The 22,862-nt window shown below is 47.1% G+C and overlaps 1 protein-coding gene and 1 non-coding gene across 2 annotated transcripts in view; one reads left to right on the top strand and one right to left on the bottom strand.

Moving 5' to 3' along the window:
- The window catches only part of ZDHHC8 (zinc finger DHHC-type palmitoyltransferase 8), a 129,995-nt gene extending 108,384 nt beyond the window's left edge, over positions 1-21,611 (bottom strand). The window contains exon 1 of the mRNA XM_048513849.1: positions 21,368-21,611. Within this exon, the coding sequence (XP_048369806.1) occupies positions 21,368-21,471 (104 nt within the window). The 5' untranslated portion in view covers positions 21,472-21,611. The remainder of the gene's footprint in view (positions 1-21,367) is intronic.
- LOC125443171 lies at positions 12,813-12,931 on the top strand. The gene has a single exon (XR_007246077.1). It is a non-coding gene; the product is annotated as a 5S ribosomal RNA (ribosomal RNA).
- Positions 21,612-22,862: the final 1,251 nt, after the last annotated feature.

Here is a 22,862-nt window from a genome sequence, read left to right as displayed (position 1 = left end):
AGTGGATTGAAAGTGCATTGAAAGTGGATTATTCTGCATGTGCAGAAGGGGGCTTGGTGATTCCGGGGGTCAAATTCAAGTATGCAGAAAAGCACACGGTACTGCCTGTCTTGGACTGTGTCATTTCAGGTTGTGTGTGCATTACTGGGGGGAAGGTGGGAAAATGGCTTGTCTGAATGCTTCCCGCACATAGTCAAGCTGACTATGCCAATATAAGCAGCAAACGCTACAGAAATGGAGGATGGAGAAATTATATTAACCCTGCTTTGAAAATCAGCATGATTGGAAATGTGTGGCTAAGGAGTTGCTGACGTAGCCATTGAAAATGGGACTGATGTTCTTTTACTCTCGGTTTATTAGAATCTTTCAAAGCTTTTTTTAATGAACAGAACAATAGCAACCTTTGACAGTCATTCCTGTTTGTATTCACAAGTACTGACATTAGTATGATAATATATTTTGATCCTAGCATTCAATCTTTTTCTGGGCAGCTTGTCTGGGATCAGAGAATCAGTTGAGAGAGCGTCGGATCTTATTTGTCGACACAGCACTCTAATTCTATCTAGAAAACCTAACGTAATTACAGATACTGCTTAATTGGTTTCAAAAACAGAGCAGAAACTGCAGTAAAACTCATCCGTCAGAAGCAAGACTGAGATGGCAACTCTAGCAATTTTAGGACAGCAACCTGAAAGGGGGGGGGGGGTTAATGTGACCACAGACCGGCCTTGTCAGATCTAATTGTATCTGAGCAGACACATGCCATATATAGCAGGCTGAGCAGGAGCACTTAGAGAAAGATCTGTCAGAGACACATGATTCACCCTTCAAAAAAATAAAAGTAACACTGCCATTTGATCGTGTTAATGTAAAGGTCTGCAGAGACAACCTCTCCCTGAGGTTATGAGAGATGGCTTCATAAATACTGACATAAGGACAAGAATTCAACATGTTAACATCTCAACTTTCATGTTAAAAAAAATCAATTCACTAGCCCTGATGAAATTTGGCTTGAAAAAGAGATCTCTGAAACTAGGGAAGAGTTCTAAAGTCCAAGAATGGAATCTTAGTACTCCATAGCATACAAAACAGGTAAATCTCTTTCATTTTCAGATACTGGGGAATTTGGCTTTTTTCTTACACCAGATTCACCCCAGACCATCTGTAGTGGCTACCCTCTGGAAATGCAAAGTGGTGAAATGATCATGTGAATGTTGTGGGGTTTCCGGGCTGTATGGCCGTGATCCAGTAGCATTTTCTCCTGACGTTTCGCCTGCATCTGTGGCTGGCACCTTCAGAGGATCCTCTGAAGATGCCAGCCACAGATGCCAGAGGATCCTCTGAAGATGCCAGCCACAGATGCAGACGAAACGTCAGGAGAAAATGCTACTAGAACACGACCATACAGCCCGGAAACCCCACAACACCCCAGTGATTCCAGCCGTGAAAGCCTTTGACATTACATTGATCAAGTGAATGCATCCCAATGGAGCAGAATCAAAATGAAGGATCCTATGCAGTGGTGGGATCCAAAAATTTTACTAACAGGTTCCCATGGTGGTGGGATTCAAACTGTGGCGTAGCACCAATGGGGCTGGGCGGGGCACAACGGGGGCATGGCGGGGCATTCCGGGGGCATGGCTGAGCATTCCTGGGCGGGGTTGTGGCAAGGATGCAGCCGGTGCGCCGGTCCTTGGGCGGGAAACAAATGCACGCAGGCGCAGGCTGCCACGCACGCCGGTGCACCTCCGGCCAGACTGCTTCAAGTTCTGCACGCTACTGCCGAGAGGAGGGGCGTAACTAAGGCAAAAATCACGTGGCAAAATCACCAATTAGTAACCCCCTCTCGGCACACACAAATAATTAGTAACCTACTCTTGGGAACCTGTGAGAACCTGCTGGATCCCACCTCTGATCCTATGTCCAGAAAGCGTGAAGAATTTAAAAGTTTTACCCATTTGGCTTTTTTGTTTGTTTTTGACAGCTTTTGACAGGTGCCCGCTTCATTGCGGTGTGCCTCAGGGAGCGCTATTGTCCCCGCTGTTATTTAACATCTATATGCGACCCCTTGCTCAGCTGGTACGGAGCTTTGGGCTGGAGTGCCATCAGTATGCTGATGATACCCAGCTCATTCTGTCGATGGAGGGGGGAGCAGACGCCGCCCCTGCAGCTCTACAGCATTGTTTGGAGGCGGTTGCTGGTTGGTTGATGCAGAGCAGGTTAAAACTGAATCCAGCAAAGACGGAAATCCTTTGGCTAGGTCGCCGGGGGGGGGGCGGAGGGTTTCCAGCCGCCGGTGTGGGAGGGGGTCTCATTGGCACCGGCCCCCTCGGTTCGCAGCCTGGGGGTCCACCTGGATTCGTCTCTTTCTATGGAGACCCAGGTGGCCCATGTAACCCGGGTTGCGTTTTTCCATCTTCGCCAGGCCCGGCGGCTGGCCCCCTTCCTCTCCCAGGCAGACCTGGCCACAGTGATTCATGCAACGGTCACCTCCAGATTAGACTATTGCAACTCGCTCTACGCGGGCCTACCCTTGAGGCTGATCCGGAAATTGAAACTGGTCCAGCATGCGGCGGCTCGTTTGCTCACGGGCGGTGCCTCTAGAGATCACATCACGCCCGTGCTGCACCGTCTGCACTGGCTTCCGGTTGAATTCCGAATCGTCTTCAAGGTATTGGTGTTAACCTTTAAGGCCTTACGCGGTCTGGGACCCTCGTACCTCAGGGACCGTCTGGCCCCATATGTCCCACGTCGGTCTCTGCGTTCGGCAGAGGCCAATTTACTGGAGATCCCTGCCCCCTCTATGATGCGGCTGGCCTCCACCAGGGCCAGGGCTTTTACGGCCCTGGCCCCTGCCTGGTGGAATGCTCTCCCTCAAACTGTCCGGGCCCTGCGGGACCTACATGAGTTCCGCAGGGCCTGTAAGACTGAGTTATTCCGCCGGGCTTTTGGGGAGGCCGGCTGCTGATAGGTGCCCATTAACAACTAAGATCCGCTGTTCCCCTCTTAAGGGAGCTGAGGAGTTAATGGCTGAACGCCATCTGTTTTAACTGAGTATGAATTAGGAACGCTGCTTTTAACTGTTATGAATTTTTAGTATTTTATCCTGTTATCCGCTTTTATTGTGATGTAAACCGCCCTGAGCCCTTTGGGGGAGGGCGGTATAAAAGTGGAACCAATAAATAAATAAAATAAATAAATAAATAATGGTGCCCCGTGGGGTTTTCAAAGCAAAAGACATTTGGAGGTGGTTTGCCATTAACTGCCTCTTTGTCACAAGGTTAGGTGCAATTTTGCCACACTGAGGTCGAATCTACAAATTTGTTTCCTTTTTCTAAATTTGCAGAGGAAAGGCATATGACAGCCAGTTTTGCCATATTGTGCAGAACAAATTTACCTGGTTTTGTCTAGCAAACTCTAGAAAATATTATTTTTAATCAGCTCAGGGATATGCTGAGGGATAAATCAAATACAACTTATATACAACTTTGGTGACAATCCTGTTGTGGAAACAGTCTCATTATTATTTCAACAGCCATGCAGATTTCTTGCTCTTGCTCTAACTTGAGAAGTTAGGGCAGGTGCTGAATGTGGGCAGCCCTGACTGGCCAGCCAGTCAATCAGGGCTATGCACAGCACTGATTGGACAGCCTCTGTATCAGTCACAAAGCCAAATTCCTGACCTTTCCAGGAAGTTTGAATAATATTTTTTTAATCAAACAAATGTAAATCAGTCTATTGAAGAAAAGGGGAAAATGTGAATAATCCCAGAAGCTCCAATTGGTCCTTTCTACCAGAGCCAGTGCCTAGTCTTTGCCCCGAATAAATCAGCAATGGCGTAGGAGGTTAAGAGCTCGTGTATCTAATCTGGAGGAAGCGGGTTTGATTCTCCGCTCTGCCGCCTGAGCTGTGGAGGCTTATCTGGGGAATTCAGATTAGCCTGTACACTCCCACACACGCCAGCTGGGTGACCTTGGGCTAGTCACAGCTTCTCGGAGCTCTCTCAGCCCCACCTACCTCACAGGGTGTTTGTTGTGAGGGGGGAAGGGCAAGGAGATTGTACACCCCTTTGAGTCTCCTGCAAGAGAGAAAGGGGGGGTATCAATCCAAACTCTTCTCTTCTTCTTCTTTGTTTTAGTTTCTCCAAAGATGCCTTGTCAAAATGTTGTGAGTTGCCAGTATTGCTATTTTTCAGGGTTCAGCTCTCTTTATAAAATCTTGAATAGGGATGATGCCTGTGAGGACTAAGCTCACCAGTTCACACACTCTGGCTGTAGAGTTGGGTTGCCAACTACTGGTTGGGAAATTCCTGGAGAACTGGAGCCGAAATCTGGGAAGGGACCTTCTCAGGGTATAATTCCACACAGGCACTCTCCAAAGCAGCCATTTTATCCAGGTGAACTGATCTGTGTCACCTGGAGAGGAGTTGTAATTCTCCAGGAGATCTCCAGGCCTTGCCTTAAGGACCTACTGTGGAGGTACGTTTTGAACACCTGATGACCAATCGTAGGAGAGTGGCATTTTTCAAGGATAACTGTAATTTTAAAGGGCATCACCTTCTGGGCTTTTAAAGAGGTTGAGGGAAGGCTATTTCAGAATAAACGATGCCATTGTACAGAAAAAAGTAACAATAAAGAGGCTCATTAAGTGAGGACAGCCAACCCAGGAGACCAGGAAGAAATAATCAGGATTCAGTCTATAGGCCAGTGGTGGCGAACCTTTGGCACTCCAGATGTTATGGACCACAATTCCCATCAGCCCCCAATTGGCCATGCTGGCAGGGGCTGATGGGAATTGTAGTCTATAACATCTGGAGTGCCAAAGGTTCGCCACCACGGCTATAGGCTGATCAGATGTATCCAGATGAGTGAAGGCAGGGAAGGACATTTCTCACCCCAGATCCAAAGAACCAGCTCCTGTTTCTGTTCACAAGTATATCTGTGAACACCACCCTTGATCATTCAAAAGGTACAGCTCCGTTTTGGATCCAACCAAATGCAGCCCTTTTCATAAGCATCCCTCAGCCTGGCACACTGGAGACAAAACCTCACTTTCCATCTGCTTAATGTGTGAAATTATTTTATGGCAACCTGTCAACACCAAGTGCCTTTCCCCCCCCCAAAGACACCTGAAGTGTACTTTCTGAAACCTCTGTTATCACATACCTATGAGCGCTAAAGTGATAGAAGCCAGAAGGAAGACAAAAGCTGAACAGATCTCTGTCCAGGAGAGTCCAAAACAGATGTGATGCGTCAAAACCCACAATCAGACTATCTCAGAGGTTTTTTGAAAAAGCTTACAGCTGCTACACAGAGTCCCTATTTGGATCAGAGCCACAGCATGATAAAGGAAAGGATTTTACTGTTCCATCTCTACAAGGCCTTGCTGATTAAACCAACAAACACAATCTTCCTGTGTTGTGTCTTAGCCACAAAAAAGGGAGGAGTAGACACATCAGTAAAAGAGAGGATTTTTATATCTGTTATGGGGGGGATTAGTTATTAATTAATGATGGGTTGGAAGGGCTAAAACTCTCCCCACCCCCATCTAAACTAAGCATTCAAACAATATGTAGGTTGTATTGTCGAAGGCTTTCACGGCCGGAATCACTGGGGTGCTGTGTGGTTTCCGGGCTGTATGGCCGTGTTCTAGCAGCATTCTCTCCTGACGTTTCGCCTGCATCTGTGGCTGGCATCTTCAGAGGATCTGACAGTAGGAAAGGAAAGCAAGTGGAGTATATATACCTGTGAGTAAAGGTCAATAGGTGAGGGCATCTGAATAGACCTTTATTGACCTTTACTCACAGGTATATATACTCCACTTGCTTTCTTTTCCTACTGTCAGATCCTCTGAAGATGCCAGCCACAGATGCAGGCGAAACGTCAGGAGAGAATGCTGCTAGAACATGGCCATACAGCCCGGAAACCACACAGCACCCCAATATGTAGGTTGCCAGCTATCACACTTAAGCAGAAGGAGGAAGTGAACACCCCCTCCCCCAAATGACATCCCTGATTCTGCGTGTATGAGATCTACCAATAAAAAGCACTCAGAAGATCCGCTGATGGATTTCCCACCATATTTTCAAATTTGGCCCCAAGCTATGGATCCAGGTTTGAATCTCACTTCTTCGACGGCTTCAACAAGCCACTTTCTCTCCACCTCCCTCCCACCACGTGGATGTAGTAAACAATGAAACTTTGCAGGGCAGGTGTAAGGATGATCACAATAGGCTGCAATTTAAGTGCCCAGAAAACTCAGAAGCCCTATATGAATGCTGAAGATTATTCTTATCCTTCCAAACCTACCACCCATCAGAACTAAGAGAAAGCCACGAAGGTTCAAACAAGACTCTCCCAGATTTCCTTTTCTAGCAGTCAAGGAAGAACTTCCAGCGAGTTGAAATATTTTCATATGAATTACTTCTATTTATATAATGGGAGGGGGAAATGCCCGGTATATTTTGACATGCATAGTTCAGCATTCCATGGCAGATCTCTTTGACTGTGGTACAAGGACGCAAAGAGTACGGGCAGCTTACAGGGAGTTAACTGCAGGCACCGTTTCGCTCTGTTCGGTCTGCTATTTTGGTTTGCCAAAGATTCTTACGACTCAGTTTGTTAGGAAGAATGAGAGGGGAATTTGCTGGCAGCCCAGGTCAAGCATATTAAGTGAGGCGCAGCTGCAGCCAGAATCAGGAATAGCTTTCCTAAGTTTAGTCATTTAAGTTTTTGACAAATAAGGGACATGATTAGTACTCAAATGCCACCCAGGCATTTATCATTACCCAACAGAGAGAGTCAATGCAAGAATGTTTTTCGGTGTCATCCTAAACAAGTGAACAAGATTTGCAGGGTATACACTTTCAAGCTTTGACTCTTGAAAGTATATACCCCAAAAATCTTGCTAGGGTCTAAGGTACTTCTGGAATCTAACTGTTCTACAGCAGACCAAAACAACTACCCTCTGAAACTATCCTAAGAAACATTTCACACCCTTCTAAACACATGGATTTCATTGGGCTTAGAAGGTTGTAACTCTGCTTAGGATAGAACTGTTTATCACATAAACATTGCCGAGACACTGTGCTCTCTTGTGTATCCCTAGCAGGTCACAAAATGACACATATACACACTCTAAAATAGGGCACCTAAATTTGTGAATTGGATTTTGGCGGAGGAGGGGCTAAGAAGAAAAACATTTAAGAAATTTTCCTATTAAAGAAACAATGGTATAACAAAACTGTCTGACAACGCTTCACTAGAAGCATTCGGGCTCTCCTTAAATCAATTTGATAGGAAACCACAGTTGCCTTTCAGGAAGACGGCAAATCTCTCCGCAGTATTTGGATTTTGACCTTCAGCTATTATGGGTTGGCTCTCATATTGCAATCCATATGTATGGGCTGGTTGTAATGGTTGGCATGTCAGAATGAGACCTGGGTTCAAAAAGCACTAACTACATATTAACCTTTTCCTGGATAAATCCATCAGTATACATTAAGTTTCCTCCGGAAGCAAAACAGTGCCTTACCCAGGGTCCTTTGGATAATGGCGACCTTGAACTCCAGGATGTTGACTTAGCATTCCTTATCAGCCTCCTGCCAGCATGGCCACCACATGCTGGCAGGGGCTGATGGGAATTGTAGTCCCTAACATCTGGAGTGCCAAAGGTTCGCCACCACTGAGCTAGGGAAAGCTTAAACCCATTCTCCCCACTTGCTGTGGTCCTAATCAGAATGGAGTCCACACACATCTGGAAGCAGGTTCTATGAAAGCAGATCATATTTTTGCCATTTACAAAGGAGTACAAAAACGAAAACTTTTTAAAAGTCTTCAAAATTGAAAAAGTCATACATATTTCCTAACTGTAGCTCAGTGGTTCTCAACCTTCCTAATGGCGTGACCCTTTAATACAGTTCCTCATGTTGTGGTGACCCCCAACCCTAACATTTATCCATTTTACAGATGGAGAACACTGATGCAGAGAGTCTTGGGCAACCCCTGTGAAAGGGTCATTCGACCCCCCCAAAGGGGTCCCGACCCCCAGGTTGAGAACCACTGCTGTAGCTGTTCCCAAAGGACCTTGGGTAATTTAATTTGGACCCTAGAAGGAAAATATTGAAGGATTTTGAATTTATGAGGCACACAAAGTAGAGGGGGGGGGGGAAAGGGCCATCAAGTCACAGCTGTCTTGTTGGGTTTTCAAGGAAAGAGAAAACAGAGGTGGTTTGTCATTGCCTGCAGAGCAATCCTGGGCTTCCCTAGTAGTCCCACCTCCAAGTGCCAAGCAAGGATGGCCCTCCTCAGCTTCTAAGATCTGATGACAGTTGGGCTAAGCCAGGGCGTCCAAGTCAGGTACAAAGTCCTCAGGGCTAAGTAGAGGTGCCCACATTGAAGCACAGACAGTGAACACATAAAGGAGTTTTATACTGAGCTGAACCATCAAGATCTTGGTTGTCTACTCTGGCTGGCAGAAGCTCTCAGACCTTTCAGATTTTTCACAACCTTTGCTGGGGATTGAACCTGAGTCTTTCTGCATCAAAAGCAGACACTCTGTCCCTGAGCCACAGGCAGCCCCATTCCCAGCCGAGCCACGCACAATCCCAGGTATACCTGGCCTCCCAACTGTCAAGCTGTGCAAACCAAAAAGTCTGAAAACTTGCTTGTTTAATTTAAAAGAATACTGCCCTTCCCAAAACGCCGATTTGGGGCCAGATTCCCGTACTGAGGTCTAAGCAAATCTGCAGAAAATAGCCTTGACCCTGCCCACTAACTGCAGAATGGGTGGCTGGTTGTTGTTTTTTAAATCAAATGGCCATCATAGAAAGTCATCTGCGAATCTATATTCAGCAGGGCAACTCCCCATTGTGTAATTTTAATAAGCATACTCCACGGCCTTGAACTCCTAACCTGGCAGAGCTATACCCAGTGCTCAAAGCTGCCAGGCTAGCACCACTTGCTCTGGTCATTCATTGCAGAGATGACTCTAACACAGCAAGTGGCAACTACATTTCTCTATTGAAGGGGTCTTCAAACTATGGCCCTCCAGATGTTCATGGACTACAGTTCCCATCAACCCCTGCCAGCATGGCCAAGTGGTAGGGCTCATGGGAATTGTAGTCTATGGACATCTGGAGGGCCCTAGTTTGAAGACCCCTGCTCTATTGTCTGCATCCTTCTTTTTCGCTTGTATCTCCTGCATCCTTCTTTTTCGCTTGTATCTCCAAGGAGCAGCAGTGGCGTAGGAGGTTAAGAGCTCCTGTATCTAATCTGGAGGAAGCGGGTTTGATTCCCAGCTCTGCCGCCTGAGCTGTGGAGGTTGATCTGGAGAATTCAGATTAGCCTGGGCACTCCCACACACGCCAGCTGGGTGACCTTGGGCTAGTCACAGCTTCTCGGAGCTCTCTCAGCCCCACCCACCTCACAGGGTGTTTGTTGTGAGGGGGGAAGGGCAAGGAGACTGTGAGCCCCTTTGAGTCTCCTGCAGGAGAGAAAGGGGGGATATGAATCCAAACTCCTCTTCTTCTTCTAATGTTCTTCTCATTTTCGGTGCAACTGATAAGAGCCAAAGCAAACGGACACAGCATCTGCAGGTCTCTAGGCATGTACCAGGGAGCCAGCTTGGTGCAGTGGTTAACAGCAGGGAAACTCTAATCTGGAGAACTGGGTATGATTCCCCACTCCTCCACGTGAGCTGCAGATTCTTAACTGGTGAACCCTATTTGCTTCTGCTCTCCTACATTCCAGCAGGGTGATCTTGGGCGAGTCATAGTCCTCTTGGAACGCTCTCAGCCTCACAAGGTATCTGTTGTGGGGAGAGGAAGGGAAAGGAGCTTGTAAGCCGCCTTGAGTCTCCTTACAGGAGACAAAGGAGGGGTATGAATCCAAACTCCTCTTCTTCTACTAATAACACAATAAATCACCAGTGCTAAATTCAAGGCTTCTTTTAGACTGCAGGATGCTTTAAGGAAAAGACTTCTGTCCTTTCTCTGGGTCAACACACACTTTGCATGACAAATGAGCTTGCCACCTGTTGGAAGAGGAAACCTTTGTCTGAAGAGAAAGGGCAGGTGTGCGCGCTAATGCATACCCAGATGCAATTACAGATATTTGTGCATTTATTTATTTTACAGTTTTATGCCCTGCCTTTTGACAGTGCCAACAAGGAAGCAGGTGGTAGAAGAAGTCTGAAAAACAGTAGCATCCAATAGTACAAGTACCACAAGATACAAATCAGTAACAAACAACCCTGCCCCCCCCCCCAAAAAAAAATTAAACAGTCATCACAACAAGGATCTGTTATCAGACATCAGAATAAAATCAGGCCAAATGTACATCATAAGGGAGCAAATTCTAATATCTGGGTGCCACCTCTGAGGAGGCCCTGCATGTGTACATAGCACACTTCTGAAGGCAATAGGATTACAGAGAAAGCCCTCTCAAGCTGACCTAAGCACACAGGGCCCATTCATACAGTCCTTGTGACAGAGCTCACAAGATGCGAAGGAGTGAACTCACTTGATCTGCTGAACATGAACACACCAAACATGAACACACCAAAAGAGACTGCTGAATTACAAGTTACAAGTGTTTGGAATTACAAGGGTTTGGAATATGCTGCCACGGGAGGTGGTGATGGCCACTAACCTGGATAGCTTTAAAAAGGGCTTGGACAGATTTATGGAGGAGAAGTCGATCTATGGCTACCAATCTTGATCCTCCTTGATCTCAGATTGCAAATGCCTTAACAGTCCAGGTGCTCAGGAGCAGCAGCAGCAGCAGGCCATTGCTTTCACATCCTGCACGTGAGCTCCCAAAGGCACCTGGTGGGCCACTGCGAGTAGCAGAGTGCTGGACGAGATGGACTCTGGTCTGATCCAGCAGGCTAGTTCTTATGTTCTTATGAGGGACATAAGTGTTCACAAAAGCAGGTAGCAGATTCAGCACAGCCCTGTGGCACATTTGGATGTGGACCGCTTATTGTTTCTCAGGGGTAAAGTTTCCTGACAATCGCCATGGTGTTTACCCTAAACAAGCTTCAGAAGATTGACAGCTGTACAAATAGGATGGGACCCTTTTGCAAGGAGTGAAAAAGGAGGGCCTTACTTATTACAGACATACATGCCATCACAACTGACTTATGGTGACCCCTTTGAGGGGCTTTCGAGGCAAGAGGTGGCTTTGTCATTGCCTTCTTCTGCACAGTCTTCCTTAGCAGTCTTCCACCGCTTTGGTTTCAAGAGCTGACAAAGTTGGGCTGTACCAAGTAGCCTTCCGTCTTGGCAGGGCTTACTGCCAGAAAATAATTGGCCTTGCATTTTCCCAATTGGAGCTTTTCCCTAAAGGGACACATGACCTGGGGGGTGGGGGTAAGGTTAGATCCCCCAGTATGTGATTTCATGCCAAAACAGAGCAAGATGACAATGACTCTTCTATGCTCACCTAGATTCCTCAATGGATGCTCAATGAGTCTAAGAAAGTTTTTTAATGGCTCTGTGCTTAGTTATCTTCCCCAGTCAGTATTACTCGGTCTTCAACTTGAAGTGGCTTCTACACTATATTTGAACAACCATCTATAATTAAATCCAAGTCTTTTAGTGGGCTGAATTAGACTATTGCCTGGCACCCCACTCAAACGCATTCCATTTGAGAGAGCACAACACGGGTAGCCCAATCCAGAGCCCCCGGACGTGGGACACAGCGCTGCCGTGGAGTCACCCCACGTCTTCCTAGAGGGTTTCTGGGTGGCATGGGGAGGCAAAAAACAAAACGAAGCCTCCCCACTGCAAAAAAGCCAACCAGTGGACTCTATGGACTTATGCCACTCAAAAAGGTGGCGTAAGTCAAAGCCACTGGCTGACACCTGGCAAAGGCTGGGTAGAAACTGGCTAATTTCAGCTTTGCCCCTGGCCACGCCTCCAGACCATATTATGCTTGCAAAAGCCCATGGCAGTCATCAACCACAGGCAGATTTGCTCCTCTGCTGGGGCAAGTACCCTGGGGAGGGCAAATCTGTCAGTGCAGCCCTGGGCCACCTCCATAGGCAGCCCGCCCCCCCTTTGGACAGGGCTGTTAAGCTTTCATCTTTCCCAAGCAGAATAAAGACATTCTACAGAAACGTATTGTTTGTATGTTTCGAACATTCACTCATAAAACGGACAGCTCCAGTTTGGGAAATTCCTGAAGATTTGGGAGCAGTGTCTGGAGAAGACACGGTCTGGGGAGGGGAGGAGGCTCAGCGGGATTCTATGCGACGCTATAGGATCCACCCGCCGAAGCGGACATTTCGTCTAAGACAGGGGTCGGGAACCTGCGGCTCGCGAGCCGCATGCGGCTCTTCCGCCGCTGTTCTGCGGCTCCATGAGCGGAGCCACCGTCCCCCTCTTCGCCCGCCCTGCAGGAAGCAGGGCGGGCACATCTCTAGCCAACGGGGGGGTGTGAGCAGGTGGGGGGAGAGAGGGCGAGCGAGTGAGCAAGTCGGCGGGAGAGCGGACGGGGGGGCGAGCGAGTGGGGGGGGGGTGAGCCAAATTTGGTGGTGAGCCAAATGGCTCTTTGAGGGGAAAAGGTTCCCGACCCCTGGTCTAAGAGAACTGATCTTTGTCATCTGGAGACGAGCTGTAATTCTAAGAGACATCCAGGCCCCACCTGGAGGTTGGTAACTCTATTCACACCTGAAACTGCCACTGGTTCATTTGTCTGCTCCTTTTTCTTAGATGTGGCCTTCCAGGCCCTCAGGGAAAGGAAAGTCTCTCCAAACAATAGGGATCTGAGACAGAGATGGTAGATCTCCCATTTAGTTGACTTCCAGCGCCTACAGCCATACCACCCTGAACACGCCCGATCTCGTCTGATCTCGGAAGCTAAGCAGGGTCAGGCCTGGTTAGTACTTGGATGGGAGACCACCTAGGAATACCGGGTGCTGTAGTTGACTTCCAGCACCAGAGAAATGGAGGAGGATGGGGAGCCAGTGCAGTTACGTTACCTCCACTTAAACCAGAAATGACACAGTGGATGTTCTAGTACAGGGGCTTGAACCTGCGGCTCTCCAGGTGTTCATGGACTAAAACCCCATCAGCCCCTGCCAGCATGGCCAACTGACCATGCTGGCAGGGGCTGACAGGGTTTGTAGTCCATGAACATCTGGAGAGCCGCAGGTTGCAGACCCCTGTTCTAGTATTTTGAAAAAGTCTGAGGTAAATCCATACAACATCCGCCATATCCCTTCTGGTTTTCCCTGAAAATTACGCAAGAGTGCCAACACAATACTGCCCACCCACTGCCCACTTTCTCCCAGAGGTTGCCAGCTGTGGCCGGGCAGATGTAATCTGAGATCCTTTAGCTGGGAAAGCCAGAAACTGAACCGAGGGCTTTCTGCCCACGAAGCATCTGCTGTACCACTGAGTCATACCCCCTCCCCAAGACTCTTTTCCATCTGGCTAAGATTATACCCAACAATTAAAACAAATATTGCACAGAGGAGCAGTGCTACAAATCTCCAGCACAGTGGAGCCATGGTGAAATCCTAAACAAAGTTATATCCTTCCAAACCCCAAGACTTTAATGGATTTAGAAGCAGCTAACTCTGTTTAGGATTGCGATGCAAAATGGCCATCCATCCATCCATCTATCTATCTATCTATCGCTGGGCTTGGCAAAGATGAAACGGTATTTAAAAGGATCTGAAACTTGATGGATTTTGCATAAGCAAAACAAAACAATGAGCTAGCATGGAGCCTGGCAGAACTATGCAACTCCATCATAAGTAATAAGGGAAAGTTTCTCTAAATCTGAAAACTGGTTTGGACAAAAACACAGTTTTAAAAAGCCATTGGACAAACCCAACAAATCAGAGAGAAACACCCCCCCCCCCCGCAGAATTATAAAGGAGGATTTTTCAACTAAAGCAAATGGAAACATTAAAAGGGAATACTCCCAAAAATCCTTTTTTTAGACTAGACCAGTGATGGTGAACCTTTTTGAGAGTGAGTGCCCAAACTGCAACCCAAAGCCCACTTATTTATCGCAAAGTGCCAACGCAGCAATTTAACCCAACATTTATGTTTTAGTTTAGAAAAAATTGTTATTCCAAGGCTGAAGTTACTCGGGAGTAGGCTTGGTGAAGCTGGTGGCTTTGAGTTTTGAAGTTTAATTATGCAACTCTTCTTCCAATGGGTGAATCATGACCCTAGAAGGGTTTACTCAGAAGCAAGCCACATTGCCAGCAACTGAGCTTACTCCCAGGTAAAGGATCGCACTTTAGTTCTTTGCATGAAAATCAGTGGGGTTTAAATAAGCACCTAACAAGCAAAGCCATCTACACTGCTTCCCCAAAAAAAAACTACAGGGCCCAGGTTTAATGCTACTAATCAAGCCCAGCAACCCAGGCCAGCCTAGATGTGTGTGTGTGTGTGGGGGGCGATTCCCCCCCCCCCACGATGAACTCTGTTTGTGCGTGCCCACAGAGAGGGCTCTGAGTGCCACCTCTGGCACCCGTGCCATAGGTTCGCCATCACTGGACTAGACTGTATTCAAACCAAACTGGTCACACTATGGGTGCTTGACTAAGATTTTGGAGACTGAGTTTTGAATCCCCATTCAAGAAGCTACCTTGGTGAACTCATCACGTTCTCTCAGCCTAAAGGACCTTACAGGACCGTTTTTATGAGGACTACAATAGAGAACGAGAGAACAACATTATAAGGTGTTTTGGGTCTCCACTGGGGAAGAAATGGGGTATAAAAATCCACATAAAAACACGAACACAAGTCCAAAGCTTCTTCGGGTACGTGCAAATAGTTATGAAGTTCTTTCGACCCGAGTCTTAACATGGCAAAGTTTCAGATAGGAATTGTTAACTCTCCTTGTCATGCCGTCTGATCTGATAAAGTATTCCCATGTGGCAAGCCCCTTGTGCATTTGCAAACTTTAATTCAAAGGTAATGTGCATACACAGTGCGCACAGCTCAGAGATAAATAGAATACAGCAGGTTGCCTGGAGATGGCCAGTTCAGTGCAGTCGAGAGAAATAAGTAGCATGTTTTATGTAAAGCTTGACTATCTTTAGCCATCTGTTTGCACAGAGAAAGAGCAGTCCCCTAAATGAGAAAAACCTTTATAAAGTAATTAAAAGGATTTAAGCACACGCCATGACCTGGGTAACCCCATGCGAACCTGATTTCATCAGATCTCCAAAGCTAAGCAGGGTCGACCCTGGTTAGCATTTGGATGGGAGACCTCCAAGGAATATCAGGTGATTTGGAGGCAGGCGATGCCAAACCACTTCCAAACATCTCTTGCCTTGGAAACCTTGCAGGGTCACCATAAGTCAACTGTTTCTTGATGACAAAAATTAAAAAGCACATTCGAGAACAAGCACGCTAGTGAATTAAACTCCAGGTTTCCAAGATGATGCTCAAAGCACAAGTGATGCTGCAGTTCTGTGACTCGAACGTTAAACATGTAAGTTGGCCCTCTTAGTGGTTGTGGAAGGGCTCAATACTGATCCAGACTGTGAAGTTTAAGAGTTGGGATGGGGGGTATCGTGGTTGCACTACTAGGATCTGGAAGACCCAGGTTTGACTCTGCCATAGAAACTTGCTGACCTGGGGTGAATCACACTCTCTCAGCCAAAGCAATATCACAGGGTTGTTGTTATGATGATAACATTGCGGAAGGGAACAGGATGCTGCAAACTACACACAAAGCTGCAGTTCTTTGACTGCAACTCAAAACATGTCATCTGGCCTTTAAGAACAGTTGCGGCGGAATCCAGTATAGATCTGGGTTGTTGTGGCACTTGAAATTCACAAAAAAATACCCCAATCGAGGGAAAATAGCCTCCCGTCTTTTCCACCTGGGGGTGTTAAATGCCATCAAGTCTCAGCCAACCGGTGGCAAACCTTCTGGGGGTTTTCAAGGGCAAGAACCAAACAAAGGTGGTTTACCTTTGCCTGCCTCTACATAGTAACCCTGGACTTGCTTTGTGGCCTCCCATCCCAATACCAACCAGGGCTGATCCTGCTTATTCTGAGATCTGATGAGATCAGGCCGGCCTGGGCTTACCAGGGCTAAATGTAGCTGATGGGGAGATTTGAAAATAAGAAAATTGCATAGCCCGGGGGAAAGAATTGCACTCTCCTCCCAGAGCACCACAGGGGCGATCCATTTCAGGAAGGGGAGCACACAGTTACTCCAGCATGGCATAGTAGTAACACTGTCAGACTAGGCCCGCAGGGGTCTGCAACCTGTGGCTCTCCAGATGTTCATGATGGCAGGGGCTGATGGGAATTGTAGTCCATGAACATCTGGAGAGCCATAGGTTGCAGACCTCTGGACTAAGGTTTGAGCACAAATCCCTACTCTGCTGGGAAGCTCACATGGTAACCTAAGACTGGTCTCTCCCCACCCTCCACCCCAGTCCTGTCTATCTCTCAGCCTAATATTCTTTACAGGGTTGTTGTGAAGACAAATGAGGAAGTTGGAACTACAGGTGCCATCCTGACTTCCTTGGAGGTGGGGTGGAATAAAAATGTTTTCGAAAGGCATTAGGGAAAAACCTACACCTGTGAAGCTTCCGACACAGAGCCCCAACATTTCAGGGAGACTGTGTAGTTTAGCACTATGCAAGTAAAAACACTCACAGAGAATTTGGGTACAGTTCAGGGGTCTGCAACTTATTGCTCTAGAGCAAAATGGAGTTTAGCATGGAATCAAATACGGCTCTGGGGAAAAATAAAATGAAATCTTTAAGTTAAGGAATAGAGGAATAGGGGGATATTAGAATATCTTGTAGGGTAAGGGAACAGTAGGCAAAGATTTGTTGTGAGACCAAATGGTGTCTTAGAGATGATTTACAGAAAGGGAAATGAGAGAGATGAGAAATTGCCAATAATCCAAGTACAAACCATGTGCTGATTTACACCAGTGCATTAAAATGATTGTGTACGGTGCCCCGGTGTATATTTATTACATACTGTGAGACTTTGTGTGTGTGTCTTCCTGATAAAGGACTCACAAAAGTCAGCATTTGAACTGCAGAACCTTTACAGATTATTAGTCAACATGTTAATTATCAGTAATGTTAGGAACAAGATCTACCAGACCACGGCCACACAGCCCAGAAAACCCACCACAACCAGTTGAATCCGGCCATGAAAGCCTTTGACATTAAAATATATAGTTTAAGCAAATAGACCTTTTTGTTGCTCTCTTGCTGGCAAACTTTAGTTCTTTTATAATAAAAGGTTGATGATTAATCATGGAACAATAGCGTGATCTAGAACTCCTCTTCAGCCAGCAGTAAACGCACTCCTATTTGCACCAAACAGTTAACATTTTGAAGTAGCTCTGACTTGAGAGATGGGAGAAAGTATTCGAACTGTCAGGCATGCCAGAACGCCAAATTTATTTTACTTCTGAAAATGCAAGATTGTTATTGTAAAAACAAAAGTCTTCCTCCACCACAACGGAAAGATCAACACAGCTCTTTCTTGGTACAAACACAAGTTACATTTTATAATAGGAGGGAATATTATATTTCACTGAACTTCAAGATGTAAAGTCTCTCTCGATGTTTAGACACGCATTGGCATCGTTTCAGAGTTCTTATAGAAAGGGCAGGAAAATGTGCTTTAAAAAATCATATTTATCTGCTCTTAGGCTCATTCCCACAACCATCAATTATATTTATTTGCTCAGTTATATTTATCTGCTCTGGGGCTCATTCCCACAACCATCAATCATACTTATCTGTGCTGGGGCTCATTCCAACAACCATCAAGTACCGGACTTTTTTTCTGGTCTGGAAAGCTTGAAATGTAGGCTCCAGATTAGGTCAGAGAGATCTGGGTTCAAATTCCCCTTCTGTCATGAAACTTACTAGATGATTTTATGCCAGCCATTGTCTTCTCTCATCCTTACCTACCTACTTCACAAGGTTTTTGGGAGCATAAAACAACTAAGGGAAGAACCCTGAGTTACTTGGAAGAGGGGAAAGGTAAAAAAGCAATTGATTATTGCTTTGAATCTTCTCCAAACCCTTTTCAGGGATGTATCGACAAGCAATTTGAATTTCATCTATATCCCCTCATTTAAATGGCTCCCAAAGACAAAAAGTAATTGCGAAGAGGGGAGGAACCAATTGAAAATACTATCCATAGATGCATTCAGTGAGTCATTATTAATGGCACAACAGATGCTCATTCACCCAACCAAGTTTTCCATGCCCTATGTTATCAAGTAAACAGCCTTCTAAAAATTGACCCGTTTCAGAGCAATCAGTTCTCAGTGGACTTTCCCAGCCTTGCATCCTGAAATCCTTTAAGTGGTTTTATTATTGTGGCTACTATTTATTAAAACCTTGTGCAGTCCTATCAGAGTATTCAGAAGCACTGCACAGCAATCCTAAAAATAAAATAAGTCACACAAAACTTATGACATCTTTAAAATGCTGACTATTAAAAATCACAGCGCACAAATTTCATATTTCCAGTTCACATCAAACTTCCATCCATCTCAGCCCAGGACAAATGTAAGAATCAGCTAAGAGGTCTTCACTTCTTGGGTAATCCAAATATTTCTCCTTGAGCGCTGGTGCTACTGTGTTGAGGAAACAGCAGGCACAAGCTGAGACGCCTGTGATTATTTACAAAAATCTGTCTTAGAAATCCACAACAAAATTCAAAGTGGTGCAATCGAGAAGACACTTTTTTACTCCTGCTTGTCTTTTGACCTAGCTCCTCCACGTCCTCCAAATGAAAACAGCAACTGACTTCTGCCTGTAAGTAGTCTCTATCTTGCTGAATCACACTGCTGCAAAACTGTTGTAAAGCCAATATAAAGTACATAGCTGAAAAATGCGGTTATGATACAACTGGCACAATCACCAAAATGACTAAGCTCAGGTTTTCATTGAACTAGCATCCTGAACATTGCTTGAACAAACAACTCCCTCAAAAATACATGCCAAAATAAGTAAACATATTTGTTTGTTTGTTTGTTTGTTTATTCGATTTAATAGACCGCCCTACCCCTGAAGGGCTCAGGTCGGTTCACACACCAATCAAACATAATACAATACAATTAAAAATCGAATAATCCCAATTAAAACAATAAATATGATAAAACAGTAGCAGTAGCATCAGTAACCTGACCATAGTTAAACAATTAAAACAGATGACGTCTGGTACTAAACCCCGGGAGAGGACTGGCAGATGTTCAAATAAGCTGATGGCACATAGGGCAACAAAGAGGGAGGAGTCAGCGGACAGCCTTCCGAAAAGCCCGGCGGAAAAGCTCGGTTTTACAGGCCCTGCGGAACATCCCAAGGTCCCGCAGGGCTCTGACAGCTGATGGAAGAGCGTTCCACCAGGCAGGGGCCAGGGCTGTAAAGGCCCTGGCCCGGGTAGAGGCTAGTCGCATCACAGAGGGACAAGGGACCACCAGTAAATTAGCCTCTGCTCTTCCCCATGTCTCCTAAGGATGCAAGAGCAGCCTTGTCAGAACAGACCCTGAGGTTCATCTAGTCCGGCGTTTTATCCCTGGGGCCAATCAGATGTCCTGGAATGTCTATAAGCCTGTCCCTCTTGTTGCCCCCAAAACTGGTATTATGAGATACACTGCCACCAAACATGGAGGTTCCACTCAGCCCTCACAGCTCCTAACCACCTATCCTCCACAATTTTATGTTATTCCATTTCACAGTCGTTCTAAGCTTCTCTCAAAGGCTCACCTTGCCCTGGGGAACAAATTTATGCTCAGCAGCTCAGAGGCCTGTTGTCAAAGCTTCTGGCTCTTAGAGGCTGGAACAGTAGTAGGAAAATTGCCCTGGAACCTCAGAAGTCAGGCTGCCAAATAAGTCAGCTTTTCCTGGTGCCATGTTCAAACCGGGCAGGTATAAATTCACTATAATTAGGTGGAAGACAGGTCTGCAGCATCAGGAAAGGGCGGGGGGGGGGGTGAACCAATTCTTCGAGTGCTAGCGTTCCTTGTGCTTCATGCACCAAAGCAGAGGCCGTATTATTCAAGAGCAGTTTTCACAAAATAAACATCCTCCACTGCAAACCAAGGACATCCCATTACACCATGCATTGCAACCAACATCTCCCGAGCCAGCATCCAATGTTAGTGTTAAAAAAAGATTACACCAGGGACCTTTAACTTGTATCTGGCACTCACGCACACACATTTATTTGCAGCCAAGCCAAGCTAGTGGGGGATTTTATAATGCACACACCTAACTACTGCTGGCAACACCCCCAGCTCACCTTTAAAAACAGAGACTCTCACACTCACAGAGATGGATATTAAGCAAAATTCAACCCTTTCCCCCTTTAATGTTCACTGGAAAGCATTCCCATCTCGAAGCACACTTTTAAGAATTCATTAGGAGACTTTCAAGACCCATTAAACAGAGCCTGTCGGACTACTGAGATCGGAAGGAGCTATTACATACGGAGAGACCTTCTTTTCAAAGCAAAAGGTAATGGTTTCCCATCTAGCCCTGCAGGCAGGACCAGTTTGCCTTAAGTGGCTTATTTTTTTAAAAAAACTTGTCAGTCAAGTCAGCGCAAAGATGATAAAACCCAAAAAACGGAGAAGGTGATGTGAAGCTCCCGCAAATGCACCCGCTTCAGGGCTGCAAAGGGGACCATGTCAATTTTTATGGAGTGGGAAGCATTTTTTCTCTCTCAAAAACAATGTTCCAAAGAGCAAAAGAACCCCCCACTTAGATGTGGTGTCTGCATCCCGGAGTTTCAGCACACCAATCCGGCAGCAGTATTCTGACCATGTCTGGGAAGGATTTCCTCCAGTCTTAACAAACCATCAAAATATTTCCTGGGGAGGGCAGGGCAGGCCAGGTCAACGCTCTCTTGCGGTCCAGAATCCAGCCCGGTCGACCTGCTCCTGGGGCCAACTGCACCAAAACCCTTTTTTTAAATGCAGCTCCCAGCATCTTGCTCAGTCCAACATGTACCAAATACCTCCCTCCTGTTTCCCCCACCTTTTTTGCGCACAGATGCAGGTTTGGAGAAGGGCGGGGGGGAAGCGTTGTCTTAGGAGGGCTTCCAACTGGGCACTGTGGCCGTCCACAGCCCAAGACTCCTGGGCCACGCAATGGTGGCTGGGGTGGCTGGCTGCTGGGGAAGGCGCATCTCCAGTGTGCAAGGCGAGGGAGGGGGGGGAGTGCACCCCCTCCAACACACACACACACACACACACACACACACAGCATCTCCCAGCACCAAGCCCTGCCAAGTCTGCCACTCCAAGCCGAGGAGGCGCAGCGCATCCCCAGCCCCCAAAGCAAAGGGCCTCCTTGGGGCGCCCCAGCCCCCTGCCCCCTTCTTTGCCCCCCTCGACTCACGTGAACACGAAGAACAAAGTGGTGGATCCCACCAGTAAGGCTGCGGCGGTGGAGACCGGGATGTACTTGGTGGGTTTAAACCTTTGTCCGATGCTGCTGGGCATCCTGTGGCTTCCTCATCACGGGCGCCTCCGCCAAAGCGTCCGACAGGGGCCCCCGCGCCGCCACAGGGAGGGAGGGACGGGCGGCGGGCAGGAGGGAGCCGCCAGGCAGGCAGGCAGGCAGGGCTGGCGATGCGGAGAGCAGGCGGGGGGCGGGGGGGGCGGGGGGGCAGGAGGGAGGGAGGGGAAAAAAAGAGGGACCCAGGCAGAAAGGGGGGAGAGAGAGAGAGAGAGAGAGAGAGGCAGGGGGCCGCCAACAGCTGACCTCTCCGGCGCAGGAAATCCCACCCACACGGGCCGGCCCACTCGGCTGATGTCAGCCGGCCCCTTAAGGTAGAACTGCTGAGAGAGGAAGCACCGGGGCATTAAAAAAAAAATAAATTAAGGGGGGGGGGAGCATCATGCATGAGATACATCATGTGCGCCCCCCCCACCCCGCCGGTATGGATAGATCTGGTTTGCTAGAGAAGCAGAATCTGCAAGCCGGTCTTTTTCCTCTTGCTGGGTGCCCAATCGCCAGGGCAAGGGTGGTGCAGAGGGGGCATGCAGCGGGGTCCCGGCGTGGGGTGGGGGGTAGAGACTGCAGAATGGGACCAGAGTCTCCCCCGTCTGCTAAAGTTTGGGGAGTTCCTCTTGTCCGTCGTTCGTTGTGCCGGAGCGGGTTGCTCAGGGAGCGCCGGATTTCTGCGCTTGGAAAAATATCAAGGATGCTGGAGGCAGTGCCAGATGTTACCTATAGCATAGGTGTCAAACTCGCGGCCCTCCAGATGTTATGGACTACAGTTCCCATCATCCCCTGCCAGCACCTGTGACCTATAGGCTTTGCAGGTGGAGCCCAGGGCCTCGAAATCTAGGGGGTCTCCAGCCAAGATGTGTAACATTTTTGACACTGCCATAGGTGCATGCATTTTATGTATGCTTTTCCCTCTCAATCGTAGAATTATAGAATCGTAGAATTGGAAGAGACCACAAGGGCCATCAAAGTCCAACCCACTGCCATGCAGGAACACCCAAAAGAGGGACCCAGGCAGTAACGATGGTATTTAACAATAGTACCCTGTGCGTTTTATTTTATTTATTTATATTTTACATTTCTACTCGGCCAATTTCCCAAGGGACTCGAGGCATCTTACATTTATAAACACAATAAAAATACAATACGTGGGGACCCAAAGCAGTTTTTGTCATTCTCCTCTTTTCCGTGTTATCATTACAACAATGCTATCCGGTTTATTAGGCTGAGAGTATGTTTGGTTGAGGTCACCCAGCAAGCTTCCAATGTATGAGTTGGGATTCGAATCCTGGTCTGCCAAATACTAGTAGTCTAACACTCTTAACCTCTTCATCACACTGTCTTGAACCCTTGCGGTCACCTTCCTTACTTCCGAAAACTG

This window comes from Sphaerodactylus townsendi, linkage group LG13, assembly GCF_021028975.2.
Source record: "Sphaerodactylus townsendi isolate TG3544 linkage group LG13, MPM_Stown_v2.3, whole genome shotgun sequence".
In the NCBI taxonomy this organism is placed as follows: Eukaryota; Metazoa; Chordata; class Lepidosauria; order Squamata; family Sphaerodactylidae; genus Sphaerodactylus; species Sphaerodactylus townsendi.
The sequence above is the reverse complement of the archived record's forward strand: the minus strand, read 5'-3'. Positions and strand labels throughout refer to the sequence as shown.